The sequence below is a fragment of the Myotis daubentonii genome, chromosome 1 (genome assembly GCF_963259705.1).
Source record: "Myotis daubentonii chromosome 1, mMyoDau2.1, whole genome shotgun sequence".
NCBI lineage: Eukaryota > Metazoa > Chordata > Mammalia > Chiroptera > Vespertilionidae > Myotis > Myotis daubentonii.
Genome location: NC_081840.1, coordinates 33867942 through 33887475, shown reverse-complemented (window position 1 = coordinate 33887475; position 19534 = coordinate 33867942). Strand labels below are relative to the sequence as shown.

At 42.9% G+C, this 19534-nt stretch overlaps 1 protein-coding gene across 3 annotated transcripts in view; it reads right to left on the bottom strand.

Moving 5' to 3' along the window:
* Nucleotides 1–626: 626 nt before the first annotated feature.
* RTN1 (reticulon 1) overlaps nt 627–19534 on the bottom strand; it is a 188911-nt gene continuing 170003 nt past the window's right edge. For 2 of the 3 annotated variants that reach the window (XM_059694784.1, XM_059694803.1), the window contains 6 exons: nt 10419–10626; nt 5787–5925; nt 3931–4000; nt 3397–3443; nt 3253–3311; nt 627–1431 (listed from right to left, as the gene is read on the bottom strand). In XM_059694784.1, coding sequence (XP_059550767.1) covers nt 1389–1431; nt 3253–3311; nt 3397–3443; nt 3931–4000; nt 5787–5925; nt 10419–10626 — 566 coding nt within the window. In that variant the 3' untranslated portion in view covers nt 627–1388. The remainder of the gene's footprint in view (nt 1432–3252; nt 3312–3396; nt 3444–3930; nt 4001–5786; nt 5926–10418; nt 10627–19534) is intronic. The other variant, XM_059694793.1, reaches the window with a different exon arrangement.

Below are 19534 nucleotides of genomic sequence, written 5' to 3'. Positions count from 1 at the left end.
TAGTGCGTATGAAACCTGCATACAGGTCAAAGGCAGCTTTTGTAACTATTCCTTTTATCTCCCACTACTTTTATTCCTCCCACTGCTCCAACTTGCATCCACTTCTACCAGGTCATCCTTGACTTTTGACTCTAAGAGTGAAATAAAATGTGCAACTGGACTTTTGACAAAAAGTGAACAATGGTTAGAAGGCTTATCTTGGTGATGGGAGGAATTGTAGTCTCTCTTATTCACAGTCCTAGTCTCAGGACTAGGGGCTCACACGTCAGGGCTCAATAAATAATTCCAAAAAGAGTGAGTTCATAGCAATTTTAATTGTTGCATACCAGTGTTGTGTTATATATTACAAGAATTTTATGGAAGGATTTATATAACTTCCAATTTAAAAAAAAACTACTTAAAATATCTGTGTCAACCACACACTATAATATACAGTCTTTTCCAGTTTTGGTGATTTCTATTAATAGCCCAAAGTAGCCATATGCCAGGTTGGGGTTGGACCGTATGGTCCTGGAGACAGGAGAAAAATGAACACTTGGTCTCACCCTTCCCAACATATATGTCCTCCGGAGATTTCGTCTCTTACAACTTTTGCATTTTCTAGTAAGTCCACAAAAAGAGAGGGAGAAGTTTTTACATTTAGTAACATTTATTTATGCATTCAATACCAAGTACAGAAGTGCAAATATCCAGAGTCCATAATTAAATCCATTAGGAACTACAGAGAAAGTAATACAAATTGTAATAAAGTTAACAAGCTGGTACTCTTTCGTTACCATACATGTAAATCAGCCCGTCAGTCCCACACAACAAAAGTACCACCTGTTTGTTTTGGATTTATTCATTCATTTAATTATTTTAAGTTATACAAAACTGATTACCATAAGTACAGCCAACTGTTTTTATTTTTACGTTGTGTGTGTTGGAAAAACACTAAGACATCGGTCTACACTTCTATATATTGTTATTAAAGATTAATCCGACCAGCAGCCCAAGGACATAAAAGCGATTTCCACTACTGCGTCAGGGCACTCGGCGGGAAAGGCCTAGCCACGGGAGCGTGAGAAGCTACAGAAGCATTGCAGGGAGGAGGAGGAGAACACCGAAGAAGGAAAGGTAACTTGGGCTCTCACCATCATGCACGTTTTTTTAGCAACACGAAATTAAAAACCACATCTAATACACTTTTCTCTATACTTTAGTGTTTGACACAAGTGACTCAAATATCCTAAGAGTACAGGAACAGCCTAAAAACAGCTGTTGCAAAGTTTGTCTCTAAGATTATGGTACTGGGGGGGGAGAAACAATCGACTTGCCGTAACACTTAAGAAGAGAGCGGTTACCACTCCAGACATTTCTGTTGTGCCCAGTCCCGGTGGGATATCAGTTTACTCAGCGTGCCTTTTAGCGCCTGGGATTTTAGCCTGGATCCTAAAAAGACAACATCAAAGGTAATAAATCACAAGTGTTATTAATAAAAGGATTTTATGACATGATGTGTTGTTGCTTTAATTAGCTTAAGTGATCGAATAGCGTAATATTTCAAAAATAATAATCTTTGTGTATGAATGTCCACAAACACATTCTTTTTTCTTCTTTTTGAAGTGGTTTTTAAAAAAACATTTTACTTTTCAATTGCAGTTGACATTCAATATTATTTTGTATAGTTTTGGGTGTGCAGTGTAGAGGTTAGAGACAATCATATACTTTATTTACAAAGTGTCCCCCTCAGTATCTCTAGTACCCACCTGGCACCATACATAGTCATTACAATATCATTGACTCTATTCCCTGTGCTGTACATTACATCCCTGTGACTATCCTGTAATACCAATTTGTGCTTCTCAATCCCTTCACCTTTTTCACGCTGTCCCCCAACGCCCCCTCCCCTCTGCAACCATCAGTCTGTTCTCTCTGAATCTATGAGTCTGCATAACCACAGTCCCTTGCAACAATAAGAAGAATGTGTAAATCAGACAATGAATGATCCAAGAAGGCCACGTTTCTTAAATTATAACTTTTTAGGTGAACAAAGATAGTGACTTATTTCAGGATTACAGCAGCTGTGGTAGAGTTAGGTGACCATTTATCACCAGTCTGGGACACTTCTGAAAGAGAAAGACAGTGCTGTTACTAACTATTCCAGGACATTAGGCATAAACGGAGATAGTCCCAGGTAACGGAATCTATGACTAATCTCAGCGTAGCCAAACTACCCAGACTGGAATGAAGAAACCTGAGTCCTAGTCCCTGCTGTGCTACCAGTCAGCTGTGTGACGTAAGGCCAGCTAATGAGCTTTCCTGGTCCTACAGCGTCCATTTTTAAAGTGTGGGTAGATCTCAAAAAAACACCCCAAAACAGTAATTTGAAAAAATATATGCAGCACCCCTTTGTTCACTGCAGCATTATTTATAATAGCCAAGATATGGAAGCAACCCAAGTGCCCATCAATAGACAAGTGTATAAAAAAGTGGTGGTACATACATATCATGGAATATTACTGGACCATAAAAAAATGCAGTCTTATAATTTTTGACATTATGGATGGACCTAGAAGGTATAATGGTAAGTGAAATAAGTCAGGGAAAAATAAATACTATATGATTCCACTTATATGTGGAATCTAAAGAACAACATAAAAGAATAAACAAAATAGAAATATTCATAGATACAGAGAACAGGCTGATGGTTGCCAGAGGGGAGGGGTGTTGGGGGACTGCGTGAAAAAGGTGAAGGGATTAAGACACACAAATCGGTAGTTACAAAATAGTCACAGGGGTGTGAAGTACAGGTTAGGGAATATAGTAATTAATATTGCAATAACTATGTATGGAGCCAGGTTGGTACTTGAAATAACAGGAGGATCACTTTGTCAAGTATATGATTGTCTAACCACTATGCTGTACACCTGCAACTGATAAAAAATAATATTGAATATAGACTGTAATTGAAAAATAAAAGTAAAAAATAAAATGTGTGATTTGGTTGAGTCAAAAAAATCCTCATTCACCATGATCCCTGAAATAAACCCTCAAAACACCTGAAAGTTTTGTTTAATTGAGAGTTTTAAAATGTGTACTTATTTTCTGAAATAATACTATTGGGAAGAGCATGAATATGACTCAAATAAGTGAATGAATGATCATAAATCAACCTATCATTTTATTACCCTTTTATTACCCCTACCTCATCCACTTATTTGCCTGCTTAAGCCAGTCTCTCCTTTTTACAAGTTGCACTGTGTAACTTACTTTGCCACAATAGCATTTATGTGAGTCCTCACAAGTCCCAGATATTGGTCAACCTGTGCCTACAACAAGGAAGAAAATCATGAGCACATCCAAAGCTCAAGAGGCCACACGTAACATGAATGTTTGACTTCACACAGAGCTTACCTGGTGCTTCACATACACTACAGGTAGAGTAAACATTGAAACCACAGCTGGGGTGAAAAACAAATAAGAGTATTAAAATTCTGAGCGTCATCAGTATCTATAAGCTTATAGATACATGTTCATGTAGTTATGTAATATTATAGCATTTATAATAGTCAGCATTTTAGATAAGAGAGGACAGGGCAGCTCCTAAGGAAAACAAAGGGATGCTGAGCCCTTTACAGATAGTAAACCGTTATCCCTAGAACGAGGGTAGATTGTGCCTTCCTAGGATGAAAATGGATTTCTGCCCATAACTGCCATTGTAATGTACATTAGAAGAAAAAACCCTTCAGACTAAGAAATTCATTATTCATGTGTAATATACTATCTTATACTCTTTCTTGAACTATGGTCAGGGAAATGTGCAGCACTCAGGGGGATCTGGTATTTGTTCCCAGGAATCTATCAATTCAAGCGAACAGCTAGCAGCCCGGGAAGCTCTATGCTCACGGAGCGTGTGAAGGAAGACGTAGCACGCTCATCTGTCCTTACCCATGAGCAGCAGGGTCAGGCCGTTGAAGAGAGCGCCAACGTAAGTCAGGAGCCACATCAGGACTGCGAACTGAAAAGTGAGATGATTATCACAGCTTCTAAAACCGTGACAGGTAAGAGTCTCATTTCATTGACTTTTTAGATTCGAATTTGAGGCAAAATATATCATGATTTCAATAGGAAATGTAGGAGCACTTAAAGCTTGTCCCAGGATTACTGAAAGAGGGTCCTGTTTACTTTTCTCAGAACCCTTTCGCTTGTTTCTGTGTGGATCCATGAGCTAAGAACGGATTTCACATTTTTAAATGCTCGAATAAAAATCAAAACAAGAATAACATTTTGCTATATATGAAAATGATATAAAATTCAATTTTCAGCATTCATAAAGTTTTATTGACTCAGTGGGCAACCTAGGGCAAGTGTCTTAGCCTCTCTGAGCCACAATACACTTCCAACATCTGTAAAATAAGGGGGTTAGCCTGGATGAGCTCCATGGGGTGGTACAGCTAGAAGTTTTCTGACTCTAGAATGTAATTTGCACTTGCATTTTATTCTCCAGGATGTGGGTGCTGGAAGCCAATTCCAGCATGACAGCAGGACTGAATCTGGGGATGGCTGAAGGCATTTCCCCAAACCTGAATAGGATACATTAAATTGATTGTTTGCTGCCAGACAGCTCAGGGCATCTTAATCTACATGTTATTGCCTCCTACTGGCCAAACACTGGAACAGCTGTAGGCTAATTCCCCCAAATCTGACAATGTCTCTGTATAGGAAACCCTGACCCTTTGAAGTGTGTATCTCTGTCTTGCCTCAGGACAAATTGTGTTAATAAAAATCATGGGGGGTCCTGAGATGAGAAGATCTTACTTTCTTTTAAACTAGGCTCCTCTGACCCCCAAATACCTTTCAAAATTATATTTCGTCTCTGGACTCCTATTTAATCTACGCACAGCCTTCTCCAGATTTCCTGAACCCTTCTTAATGCTGGAACAAGAACCCCAGCATATGGGTTTTGGTTTATTATATTACTAGAGGCCCGGTGCACAAAATTTGTGCACTGGTGGTGGGGGTGGGGGGTGGCATCCCTCAGCCCGGCCTGTGCCCTCTCGCAGTCTGGGAGCCCTCGGGGGGATATCCAACTGACGGCTTAGGTCCGCTCTCCACAGGGACATCCTTAGCGCTGCTGTGGAGGCAGGAGAGACTCCCGCCGCTGCGCTCGCCAGCTGTGAGCCCAGCTTCTGGCTGAGCAGCGCTCCCCCTGTGGGAGCGCGCTGACCACCAGAGTGCAGCTCCTGAGTTCAGCGTCTGCCCCCTGGTGGTCAGTACACGTCATAGGGACCGGTTGTTCCGCCATTGGGCCGAAACCAGCTCTCTGACATCCCCTGAGAGGTCCCAGATTGCAAGAGGACGCAGGCCAGGCTGAGGGACCCCACCAGTGCACAATAGGGGCCAGGGAGGGATGTGGAAGGTTGGCCAGCTGGGGAGGACTGCGGGAGGGTTCCAGGGCTTGTCTGGCTCGCCTTGCTCAGTCCCAATCGGCTGGACCCCAACAGTAAGCTAACCTACTGGTTGGAGCCTCTGCCCCCTTGTGGTCATCTGACAATGCCTCTGTATAGGAAACCCACACTTGGTGACTAGTCAACCAGTCGACTGTCTGCCCCCTGGTGGTCAGTGCACGTTATAGCGAGCAGTTGAGTGGCCTTAGCATATCATTAGCATATTACGCTTTGATTGGTTGAACGGCTAACTGTACGACTGGACACTTAGCATAATTGGCTTTTATTATACAGGATACCTTTAGGGGAAAAACACAAAACTCAAGACTGTCTAGTGAGCAGCTTAAGCAATCGTACTTTTAGGGAATCCACCAGGTCCTGGACGAGGAAGAGTCTCCTCAGTTCCTTAAGCGTGTTGTTCACGTAAAACTGCAGGCAGTCCGTGTACTTCTGAATCTGCTCCTGAGAAAGGGTGATCTCGAGCTCCAAGTAGGCCCTGCCAACAAACCATCCCCACAGAGCACTCATCAGAGGGAACCACCAAACAGCTAAGTTTTCCTTCTTTCACTCTGAGTGTGACAGCTGGGTCGTCCTGGGTTGGGGAGGGGGAGTGCCAGCCAGTGGGCACCATACTCAGTGCACTGGGGAACGGGAGAATCACGGGCCTAGTGGGGCACTGTAACCACTTCTGTTTCCCAAAGACAGCATCATAATTGAGCAACTGTCCAAAATCAGCTCATTTTCTGAATTCTCTCGATATCCCTGGCCCACCAGGTAATTGTGAAAGTCCTCATGTCTTCTTGGCTGAGTGGACATGAATTATCTTTTAAAATAGTTGAAATATCTGAAAATCCTAGCTGCCAATTATTGTTTGTCATCTAAAACTCTTAAGATGGCATATTTAAATTCTGGAAAGTTCTTCCAAGATTTTATCTAGAGAGCTCGGAAAGCTCAAGTGAGCTGGGCCATATTAAAATGCTCACTGGTTCTATTAAGAGAGGAACCTTTGTTTATTTTGTTCATTAGATTCCACATGTAAGTGAAATCATACACAAACAAATAAAATACAAACAGACTTAGCTATTGAAAATAGAATGACAACTGTCAGAGGGGAGAGGGTTGGGGGTCTGGGTAACAAAGGTGAAGGGAGGAAGCAAAAACACAAAACAACAACAACACAAAACACCTCATAGACACAGACAACAGTATGATGATTACAAGAGGGAACAGCGCGTGGGGGGAGGTAGAAAAGGGTAAAGCAGGATATATGGTGATGGAGGAGACTTGACTTTGGATGGTGAGCACACAGTATAATAGATGGTGTATTACAGAAGTATACACTTGAAACCTATGTAATTTTACTAACCAATGTCACCCCAATAATTCAATACAAAAAGATAATCATGTACATAAAGATAAATACACACACCAAGAGAGAGAGAAAGAGAAAGAGAGAGAGAGAGAGAGAGAGAGAGAGAGAGAGAGAGAGAGAGGTATCTTTAGAAACTGCATTTTTCATTTGTTAAAATGGTTATATTGAACTCTTGGGTAGATAAACCAAGCTCCTCAAATATATGCAAATCAGTGCATCTTCCTGTTTGGCCATGCTCCTCACAGAGGTCCACCCTCCCTCTCTCCACCCTCCTCTGCACTAAGACAGGCCATGTTGTCTACCCAGAGGATAGCCCTAGAGCACTTCCAGTGCCTACCTAACTCTGGGAATAGGGGTGAAGAGGAAAGCAGCATTTGGCTTGAGTTTTAGGACGTTTACTAGTATATGGAAATACTATGGTTTTCTTCCATTTGGGAAAAAATAATACTGGTAGTATGTTTTGATTCGAAATGTACTCTGAGTCAGATATTTCTTTAACTGATAAAAACAGAGGAAAATCCTGCATTTTAAAATGGTCTCCTAAAGGACAAAAAAGTAGTTGAGCAAACTGTAGTTAGACTCTTGGTCCTATACTAGGTATTGGGAGAAATAAACCAAATGAAAGATAAGTTCCCCTTGTAACTTGGCTGTCTTGGGGGCCAAGAAAGCAGGAAAAACCAGCTTCTCCTGATTGGCTGACAGCAAAGGTGGGGGCAGGGCAAGACTCTAAATGTGTAGTCTCTGGTCCCATGATACTCCACTTCACTCTTCCTACCTTTGGGATGGGAACTTGTGTAGCCAAATTATAGCCCCAAAGACACTTTAACTCTGCATTAGAAGAGGCCACATGCATCCCAAGAACAAGAATGCTCAGCCTGTAACTGGGTTTGACACTGAAGCCAGGAGCCAAAAGCTGGGAAGGGACATCTGATGCACAGCCCTTTCCCTTTTGTCAACAGGCCCCATAACACAGTCATCCTTCTCCCTGTAAGAGCCTGGCGCACCGAGGTCTGGATTCAGCTGACTGGAGGGTGAGCCCGGTAGGGCGGAGGCATCCGGCGAATGACTGGGGCTGGCGGAGAAACCAATTCGGCAGCACCCACCTGTGTCATCCACGAGGAGAACTGTCCCTGCTTACAGGAGGTGAGGGCACCTGCGCTCTGGGGCCAGCACCAGACCAGGGGTGACTGACGGTCAGGGCTAAAAGGGCCCGAGCTCACAATCTAGAATCAGGAGATAAATTGGGGTGCGGGTGGGTGGCATGTAGCCGGCAGTGCTAATGCCTCCCTTCACTACATTTCCTATATTCTCCAAGTATATTGCCTTTAAAAAAATAATGTGTTCTTTAATATGCATTCCAGTCAGATCTCCCTGGTATAAGAATGCAGACGAGGGAACATTATAAGACTGTTCATGACCCTTGCACCCCTCAGAAGATCGGCCCTTTGGTCTTAAACTTCTAGAGAGAGCCTAGAAGTGAAAATCCGAACACCTGGTCCTGGCCCTGTGCTCTGGACTGGCCCTGTGGCCTTGGGTGAGTCACTTTACTGCTTAGAACCTTAGTTTCCCTACTTGTAAGTAAGGACTATAATGCCCTGCCTTCTTCACAGAATTGGGAGGATTAATTGTTGAAACACTTTTAAAATGAGAAAACATTGTGTGTGTGTGTGTGTGTGTATATATATATATATATATATATATATATATATATATATATATATATATATATATACTAGGGGCCCGGTGCACGAAATTCGTGCACTGGGTGTGGGAGGGGGGAGTGTTCCTCAGCCCAGCCTGCCCCCTCTCACATACTGGGAGCCCTCAGGCGTTGACCCCCATCACCCTCCAATCGCAGGATCGGCCTCTTGCCCAGGCCTGACGCCTCTGACAGAAGTGTCAGGCCTGGGCAGGGGACCCTCATTTCCCCCCATCACTGGTTCTGCCCCCAGCCCAGGCCTGATGCCTCTGGCCCAGGCATCAGGCCTGGGCAGGGGACCCCCAGACCCCTCCAATTGCTGGCTCTGCCCCTTGCCCAGGCCTGATGCCTCAGCCAGAGGCGTAGACCCCCATCACCCTCTGATCACCTGATCGGCCCCTTGCCCAGGCCTGACGCCTCCGCCAGAGGTGTCAGGCTTGGACAGGGGACCCCCATCTCCCCCCGATCACTGGCTCTGGCCCCTGCCCAGGCCTGAGACCTCTGGCCCAGGAATCATGCCTGGGCAGGGGACTCCCATCTCCCTCTGATTGCTTGCTCCACCCCCCGCCCAAGCCTGATGCCTCTGACCCAGGCTTCAGGCCTGGGCAAGGGGACCATCATATCCCCCCAATCCCCGGCTCAGCCCCCCGCCCAGGCCTGATGCCTCGGCCAGAGGAGTTGACCCTCATCACCCTCCGATCACCAATCACCAGATCGGTCCTTTGACCAGGCCTGAGGCCTCCGGCAGAGGTGTCAGGCCTGGGCAGGGGACCCCCAGCTCCCCGCGGTTGCAGGCTCTGCCCCTGCTCAGGCCTAACGCCTCTGGCCTAGGTGTCCGGCCCGAGCAGCGGGGACCCGAAGCTGCAGCGGCCCCGCGATCGTGGGCTCCGCTTTAGGCCCAGGCAAGGGACCCCTAGCTCCCGTGACTGCCAGCTTAGCTTCGACCGTGTCCAGCTCCCATCACTGGCTCCACCCCTACTTCCTGCTATCACTGGCCAGGGCGGAAAAGGCGCCTGATTCTCCGATCATGGCTGGGGAGCAGGGCAAAGGCGGCCCCAGGGCCGCCTTTGCCCTGCCCCCCCAGCTCTTAGCTCCCCCCTGGGTTTCCGATCACTGTCAGTGGCAGGGGGCTTCTTCCTGCTTTCCCTTTCGCCTCCCTGCATTGTGCCTACATATGCAAATTAACCGCCATCTTGTTGGCAGTTAACTGCCAATCTTAGTTGGCAGCTAACTGCCAATCATAGTTGGCAGTTAATTTGCATATAGCCCTGATTAGCCAATGAAAAGGGTATCGTCGTACGCCAATTACCATTTTTCTCTTTTATTAGTGTAGATATATATATATATATATCAAAAATTATGATTACTATTAGGAATAATTAAATATAAAATATTAATGTTAAATATAAATTTATATTATATAAGTAAATTTATGTTAAATTTAAATATTAAGTATTTAAACCCTGGCCAGTATGGCTCAGTTGGTTGGAACGTGGTCCCGTGTACCCAAGGGTTGCGGGTTTGATTTCAGTCAGGGCACATAACCCAAGTTGCCGGTTCAGAGCGCATATGTCCATATTTCTCTGTCTCTCCCCCTCCCTTTCTCTCTCTCTGAAATCAATGGAAACATATATCCTCAGGTGAGGATTAAAAATAAATAAATATTACATACTTAATTGGTAATAATTAAAATATTAAAAATCAGTAAAACAATAGGTGTTAGAATAGAGACAATTGAGTTCGTTAAAGAAATGCACCAGAAACATTGGAGATTAGAAGAGAGGGTGTTAAACGTTACCCTTAAGAGGCCTGTTAGGTCTCAGGGAAACATGACCCCAAGTGCAGGGGAGTGAAACAGCGGCAGAGGGAAAGAGCCCGGGAGAGGCTGGGCCAGGGCCGGCCTGGCCGGGGCACTCACTTGAAAGGGTGGCCCTCGTCGGTTTTCTGCACGGCTTGTAAAACAGACTTGTAGATGCGGAAACTGATGGTGGCCGAGAGCACGGCGAGGGCCAGGTAGGCCACCACGCTCACCACGCTGAACTGGGTCAGGGAGAAGAGCAGCAGCAGGAAGCTCCCGAACACGATCCCCGTCTGCTTGATGTCCCGCCAGTACAGCAGGTCAATCGCTGTGGGAGACACAGAGCACACAGCACTTAACACGGCCCGCTGGCAAAGCCGCGGCTGCTGGTTCTCACCGGCCTTTGGACCCTAAACCCAAGTGAGGGGACATAGGGCTTTGCCCAGGGCACTCACTGCCATTCCATTTTGCTTTGGAAGAATCTTTTCCAGCTCTGATGATGGCTCATAAATTCACAGATATGAAAAGCCGTTGACTCTCCAGCACCCCTATCTCTAGGAACATATCTCACTGGGCTATGCCGTCTGCAGAGTGGCCCGAATTATATGACCTTGAAGCAAAACTGAAAATACATAAGACTTTGTGAAGAGCCAGTTCCCTTGCCCGGCCGGTGTGGCTCAGTGGTTCAGCGTCGATCGATGAACCAGGAGGTCATGGTTTGATTCCCCATCAGGGCACATGCCCAGGTTCCGGACTTGATCCCCACTAGGGGGCATGCAGGAGGCAGCCAACCAATGATTCTCATCAATGATGTTTTTCTCTCTCTCTCTCTCTCTCTCTCTCTCTCTCTCTCTCTCTCCCTCTCCCTTCCTCTCTGAAAGCAATAAAAAAATATTATTTTTAAAAAAGAACCCGCTCCCTTGTTTTTGGGTGGCATTGATTGTGTGTATCTCGAGGCCCTGCTGACAATTTTACGCCTCAGTGGTGGCCTGTGAGTGCACAGCAGTCACACAAGTGTTTCTGTGCTGGGAGGGAGGAACAGCAGTGGAAAGGGAGGGCCTGGGCCTGGCGAAGCGGTGCCTTCCGGAGAGTGGCAGCAGGCCCGGGAGATCCCAGCCAATGCCCGGCCTGCCTCCAACACTGAGGGGTAGCGGCTGTACGCGATCTGTGACTTAAAAATCTGAAATACACACTTTAAAATCTACATCACATCTATCATTCAGTTATTTCCCTCTTTCAATCTTTTTAGAAAAAAATTTAAATTCAAAATACTTTCAGATAGTACCTCATTTAAACCTTACAATAAACTCCATTAGATAGGTATCCAGTAGTCACCCCTTACCCATAGTTTTGATTTCCGGGGCCAACTGTGGTCCAGAAATATTAAGTGGAAATTTTCAGAAATAAACAACTCATAAAATTTTAAATGTATGCCATTCTGAGTCACGTGATGAAATCTCAAGCCCTTGTGCTCTGTCCCACCCAGTATGTGAATCCTCCCTTTGTCCAGCGAATCCACACTGTTCACGCTCCAAACCTGTTAGTCATTTAGTAGTTTCTCCATTATCAGATGGACTGTGGGGGTATCACAGTGCTTGTGTTCAAGTAATCCTGTTTTACTTACTAATGACCCCAAAGCCATTCACATAGCTTTTATTACAGTATATTGTTATAACTGTCCTATTTTATTATGTTATTGTTGTTAATCTCTTACTGTACCAAATTTATAAATTAAACTTTATCATAGGAATGTATATTTAGGAAAAACATAGTACACAGAGTTCAGTACTATCCAAGGTTTCAGGCACCCATGGGAGTCTAGAGATGTATCCCCCACAGATAAGGGGACTACTATATAACAGGTGAGGAAGGTAAAAGTTGAGAAACTTGCCTACTGACTAGTTAAGAGGAAAAGCAAGATCAAAACCTAAGTGTGAGGCTTTTTTTCCAAAACAAAACAGTTGTATCTCTCACATATTTGGTTATATACTAAATGTCCCCAAAAGTCTGCAAAATTAATTTAGGCAACCTGATTATGTTCAAATCTGTTTCTAGAGTTAGGTATTTAAAATAACATTTTTTTTAAGTGAAAGTGACTCATCAGCAGTAAATAGTCATTGGTTATCTATTTACCTAGTAATTGCAGGAATGAAAATATAAAATTTTGTTCCTGCTTTTAAGAATCTAGCCTGGCCGGTGTAGCTCAGTGGTTGACCATCAACATATGAACCAAGAGGTCACAGTTTGATTCCCAGTCAGGGCACATGCCCAGGTTGCAGGCTCGGTCCCCAGTAGGGGGCGTGCTGGAGGCAGCCAATCAATGATTCTCTCTCATCATTGATGTTTCTATCTTTCTCTCTTCCTCTCTGAAATCAATAAAAATATATTTTAAAAAAGAATCTAGCTGGGAAGATTGGACATTCACTTAAAAATGTATCAGTGCCAGTGTATCTTGTGTTGTTGGAGGTGGTAAAAGGTGATTTCAAGGAAGGGATAGTACTGGGACTGATGACAGTGGACGTGGGATGGTTTGCGAATGTGGGAGCAATTTGTTAAGAAGATGGGGTGGATAAAGGGAAATATTATGAGGGATTCGTTGACAAGAACGGTGACTAATTAGCTGTGGGAGAAAGGAGGAAGAGCTAATTAAGGGTGAAAGCAACATTTCCAAGCTGGGTGAGTGAGTGATTAATATCACAGACAAAAGTAGGAAATCCAAGGGTGAGCTGGTTTGAGGAAAAGCTGACACTTGGTTTTAACCTCTGGGTTCCGACATGATGACATCAACGCAGGGTATTTTGGCATAGCCGGGGGCAGAGATGGAATAGGGATCAGGGATGAGTGAGACTGACAATTACACGCAATACGCATTACTTTTTTTAAAGCTTGGAAATTAAATGATTTTTTCTAGGATTTGTTAGAGTATTTGTGAGTTAAATGCCAGTAATATCATATTCCAATGCTATTCAGATGAATGTATACAGCAGGCACTCGGAAATTTAGTAAAAAGGACTGAACACTTACATTTGGCTGTATTCTGAGTGGAAATGATGATCGAAGTCATGAGTAAAAACCTCCAAGAGAGGAGAGACTAAGGGATGCAACTGTGGTTGAGTAGGTGCTGGGAAATTCAAAGTAATAAAGAAGATGGTAAATAGAATGGTAGTTTGAGGAGTCGTAGCAACAAGTTAACCTTGAGGTTGAGTGAAACCTGGAAATGTTAGTGGAGCGGGCAGGCGGGGGCAACGGACATGTGTTGAGGTGGAAAGGGAATAACAAAGTGGCTGGAGGCAGAATTGAGTCCTGAGGTCTTCCTGCGACTGCGGTGACTGGGATAGGACTTGAAGAGACCAGGAAAAGTCAAAGACCTGTGTTATTCACTACAGTTGTGGGGAGCCAAGGTGGCTGCTGAGTGAAATGTGGCTGGTCCATTGGGGAAAACTGTGTGTCAAATTTCAGGCTTAGTCCAAAGAAGGATGTAAAGTATCTCATTAATGCTGTTCATATTGATTTTTTTGATGTTGAGAGGCTAATCCTCTGGATATGTTGGATTAGATAAAATGTATTATCAAAATTAATTTTATCTGTTTCTTTTTTAATATAACTAGGATATTTCAAATTACTTATGTGTCTTGTTAGCTGAACAGCCCTGATCTAGAAAAATATAGTAAAGATTCCAAAAGAAATGGATGAAAGGACTGCCAGAAAGTAAAGAGGGTCTGGTTCAAGTGGAGGATCTCTAGAGCAGTGACGGCGAACCTTTTGAGCTCGGCGTGTCAGCATTTTGAAAAACCCTAACTTAACTCTGGTGCCGTGTCACATATAGAAATTTTTTTGATATTTGCAACCACAGTAAAACAAAGATTTATATTTTTGATATTTATTTCATATATTTAAATGCCATTTAACAAAGAAAAATCAACCAAAAAAATGAGTTCGTGTGTCACCTCTGACACGCGTGTCATAGGTTCGCCATCACTGCTCTAAAGGGTCCAGTCAGCAAGGTTCGAGACTGGTGTTCTGAGCAGCAGGCGGTGGAGCTGAGCCAGGGCTCTGAACTGGCACAAGGAGCATGGTTAGAGGAGCTGAAGATCCAAGAGGACAGAATTGGAATGAACACCCTGGGCCTGGGCTGGGAATGAGAGGCAGTGAAGACCATTGGGCGGATGGGCTGGGACAGCCGTGGGCAAACTACGGCCCGTGGGCCGGATCCGGCCCGTTTGAAATGAATAAAACAAAAACAAAAACAAAAGACTGTATCCTTTTATGTAATGATGTTTACTTTGAATTTATATTAGTTCACACAAACACTCCATCCATGCTTTTGCTCCGGCCCTCCGGTCCAGTTTAAGAACCCATTGTGGCCCTCGAGTCAGAAAGTTTGCCCACCCCTGGCTGGGAGAATGGCAATGGCTGCGTGATGTCAGAGTGCTGGCAAATGGCCCGAAGCTCCGATGATTCAGCGGGAAGGGTAGGAAGTGGCGGGGTGTGAGCAGAGAAGAGAATTTCTGTGTTCCCAGTCTGCTGTGCAAATGCCAAGTTTTCACATTTTAATTTTGCTTACGGTGATGTAAGCTTGTGTAGGAAGCTTTATCTCACCCAATCCAGAAAAATGGATATTTGAATAAAATTTCCTTAGAACCTATGTTCAAAAACTACCAATAACTCTGTAACTGCAATAAATTACCCAAAGTCGTCATTGGGTCCAACAAAGTATAGGTAGCTTTTCTCTTCTTTCAATAAGGATACTGAAAGGCCAGGTGAGAGGTTGTACACCAGAGTACACATTCACTAGGCATGCTCACCAAGACAGGCAGATTACTGTATTGTTTTGCCAATTGTGAGAATTATGAGTTACTTTGCCAAGAACCATATGGCTTTGGAATAAGAGATCAGTGTGTCCTATCAACCTGATAAATGGACTGGGTTCGGTGATCTCATCTCAGTCCCCAAACCACAGGTGGGGGCACACCTCAGCCCGCCTGGGGCTGGCTTAGTGCTAATTCACTTCAAGGGTGAACTGGCAAATTTGAAATACTGAAATCAGTGCGACCTGCACTTCCATAATCCAAGCAAGAACAGAAGAGAAAAATAGAAGTGATCCAAGGTTTTAACTAATAGCTAAATGGAAATAAAATGCTATGTCAAATTTCTAGAAAATAGCCCTTTGATGCAGTCCAAAATTTTTTGGTTTGTGAAACTATTATAAATGTATTCCATTATATGACCTAAGAGTGGCTGCAGTACTCAGAAAATTTATTAAAAATGTAGGAAGTAAGAAGACAGTGGTGCAGATATTCAAATTTCATTTAGAAGGCAAAATGTGGAATAAGGGAATAATATGAACTGGCAATAAACTGTGCACAAGTATCTGCATTATTGCACCATATTCCCAAATATATTTATTTATATTCCATCTTGGTCCAAAAAAGATTACAGGTAGCATTGCATCCCTTTGCTGTGAGAAGTTAATGCTACTTAAAAAAATTTTTTTTAAAATTGATTTCTTTCTAGAGAGAGAGAAAGGGAGAGGGAAAGAGACAGAGAGAGAAACATCAATGTGAGAGAGAAACATTGAGCCATTGTCTCCCATATACACCCCGACCAGGGACATGTGCCCGGACTAGGAATCAACTGGGAATCGAACCTCAAATTGAACTAGTGACCTTTCAATGCACTAGAAGATGCTTAACCAACTGAGCCATACTGGCCGGGCAGTTAATGCTATTTTTAAAAGGCCAAGTGAGGAAATCCTATTCATAGGTAATATCAGCATTTCAATTAAAGGCTTGTTGAAAATGACATGCTCTTGACTTTTACTTTTTATTTTAGCAAGCTTCCAATAATTGGTTATGATAACTGACTACCTTCTAAAAGGGATTAGAAGGCTATAAAAACCTCAGTTCTTTACAACCCAGTGTCCAAAGCAGTATAGAAAAACCAGTTTATCTGATGCTCATGAGGCAAACAAAATACCATTCCTAAACGTTAACCAGAAGAAACAGTAACTTTCCCTACTTGAACTTTCCTTTATTTTGCTATCAAACTGGAGAAACATAATGGAAATAGATGCATAAAAATACTTTCAACATACACAGAGACCTTCAAAGATGACATCTTCCAGTCAACAAATTCATGAGCTTCCTCTGCCTTGAAAAGTCTCTTACGTAAATTAAAACTTTAACTGGTACTCCAGGCGCCCTGAGCCCAGAGAGGAAACTTCTGGAAGGGTCTTTTGCTAATAAAACACCTGCAATGGTTCCATTTCCCAGGCCCTTGTTTCGCAGCTCCAAATGCAGCCGAGAGAGCGTCAAGAGAAAAAATGGCAGCACTGTTTCTAGAGGTTTAAATCATTCTGTAGATGTTCTGAAAGGGGAGAGACACTAAGCCTGGTGCTCTGTGCAGACAGTAAAAGAGCACAGCATGGCACCCACACGGGTGATCCTGTACGTGAGCTTTGGTGGAACAACGGAGAATGAAGGATTTGATGAGCAAAGCCACAGCCAGCCACGATGTCTGGTATTTTAATTCCACGGGAGACAAAAGCAAACACATTCTTCTAATGACTACCCTTCGGAAACATCAACTGCTTTTATGTTTCTGTGAATTTTGTGAAGCAGCTGAATGTGGTTCTGTTTGCTAGTTCCAAGCACCAGGACCACGTTCTCCCCTTGCGGCAAAGGTAGCACAGTGATGCTTAGGCCCATTGTCATGGTGATGGGTGGGCCTGGCTAAGTGAGACGGCAGGGCCTAGTATTTAAGACAGTATGGCCAGCTCCTCCTGCGAAAACTCCAGCAAATGGGCTCCTTTAGCGGAGTCTCCACAGGGCAGCTGGCATCAAAGGCGGAGATGGCCACATGGAGAGAAAACGAGACTTTGGGCACATGGTCGTGGAGGGAGGCACCCAGAAAGATTTGCAAGGTATTGAGCAATGAATGTCTTCGTGTGCTTTTCTTTCTTTAAGCTTCCTGGCCATATCAAAATACAAAACTGTTCATTTGGCGGGTGGTCATCAGTCATAACTAGTCCCAAAATCTTAAGTCTGGGCCACACCCTAAAAAACCAGCGTTGTATTAGAATAGAAAGGAACCTCGGAGGTAGACAGCTGTTGGTTCTTTATAAAAATAAATGAGTAAATTTAAAAATTTTGACCAATACCATAATAATAAAAATATTTCTTGAACTAGAAAGATATAAGGATAAGGAATGATTTCTCTTTGTACTCCCGTTCTGTTCAATAAAATGTTATGTCCTTCCCGACCCCTATTACCACTAGATTTGCTCTGCGGAGTGATGAAATGTACCTGAGACAAGACATACAGTATAACCGCCGTGAAACGAGTGGAACTCCAATAAATTCTAAACATTCAAACCTGTGATGGTTGTACTTTTCACTTGTTCATAAAGAATGCCAGTTTGGGCAAAGACCTTGTAAGTGATGCTTGAATTATTTTCCTCCCCCTGTGGCAATAATGAAAATAAAAAAGAACTTAAGGATTTGATTGCATGAAAATTATAGCTTTGCTCAGCTTTAACTTAAAAATATAGCTCAAGTTTATTTGGAGGAAATGGAACTCTATATTTCTACGTCCTAAAACTCCTAATAGTGTTATCTTATTAAAAATATATGCCGTACATTTGGAATACAATTGTAATTATCAAGATTTTTAATGCAGTTATTATTATTAATTGTCACTTTGGCAGACGATGGCTTTTAAAGACTTATTAATGTCAAATTCTTAGCTTTTAAAGTGTGAGCTTAATAATAAGGCAACTGTGTTTCTTTGAATGTTTGTGTGTACTTTTGTAAGCACTGGAAAGGTGACAGTATGTAAATATTAATACATGACCAGATATGCACATAACTTAGGACAGCGTGTTGAGAAGGATGGGAAATGTGTTGGTGACATACATTTAATTATTTCAAAAAGAAAAGTGATAGTCTGAAAACGATCCAACCACGTATGTTAGCTTTCGTTTGCTGGATTCAGTGGCTTTTAGAACTTGATTCTATCATAAGCTAATTTAAAATATATTGATTACAGATTCTGGTCTCAAATATATTAACTAGTCTAAAGATAAAAAAGAATTGAGTAATAATACCATTTTGAATATAAGAAGAAATTAGGAGGAAAGCATGGAGGGGATAGGGAGACGAGAGAGAGAATACTTTTAAAAATGATGAAGTATTAACATTTGTTAACTGTAGGTGGTAGGACTTTGGGTGACTTGCGACTTTCATTTGACCTCTCTCTTCGTACAAATGGGAATTGTCATAATGTGCATGTGCCACTTTTAGAAGAACAATAAAGCCTTTCTTCTCTCCCCAAACTTTGAGACATTTCCTCATAAAGATTCTCTTGAAAATGATAACATAATGCAAAAAATACTTTTATTTTTCAATGGAGTAATAACTACCTACGTTTGGTGTGTTATGTGTATAATGAGGTTTTTCTTTCATTAAAAAAAAAAATCCCTTAACTCCTTGCTAAGCCAGTTTTCCCATTGGATCTCATTAGAATCTGCAGAGAGGGAGTTTGCAAATGTAATTATTTATGTTGTAATAGTTGTACAGTATTATCCTGCCCTAGCTGGTTTGACTCAGTGGATAGAGCATCGGCCTGCAAACTGAAGGGTCCCAGGTTTGATTCAGGTCAAGGGCACATACCTGGTTTACGGACTTGATCCCCAGTGTGGGGCACGCAGGAGGCAGCCGATCAATTATTCTCTCTCATCATTGATGTTTCTATCTCTCTCCCCCTCTCCCTTCCTCTCTGAAATCAATAAAAATATTTTAAAAATAATTGTACAGTATCCTAATAATATTGAATCCAAATAAAATGCTATATTTGATGGAAGGTGATATTGGTCTGCCTTTATGTGTTTTTTTTTTAAATATATTTTATTGATTTTTTTACAGAGAGGAAGGGAGAGAGATAGAGAGTTAGAAACATCGATGAGAGAGAAACATCGATCAGCTGCCTCCTGCACATCTCCTACTGGGGATGTGCCCGCAACCCAGGTACATGCCCTTGACCGGAATCGAACCTGGGACCTTTCAGTCCGCAAGCCGACGCTCTATCCACTGAGCCAAACCGGTTTCGGCTGCCTTTATGTTTTTAAAATTGCCTTTACTAAAGATATGTAACAAGAGCTTAGGACAGTGATTGGCACATAGATATACTGATGGAGAATTTAGGATGATGAATTTATAATGATGGTGATGATGACAAAA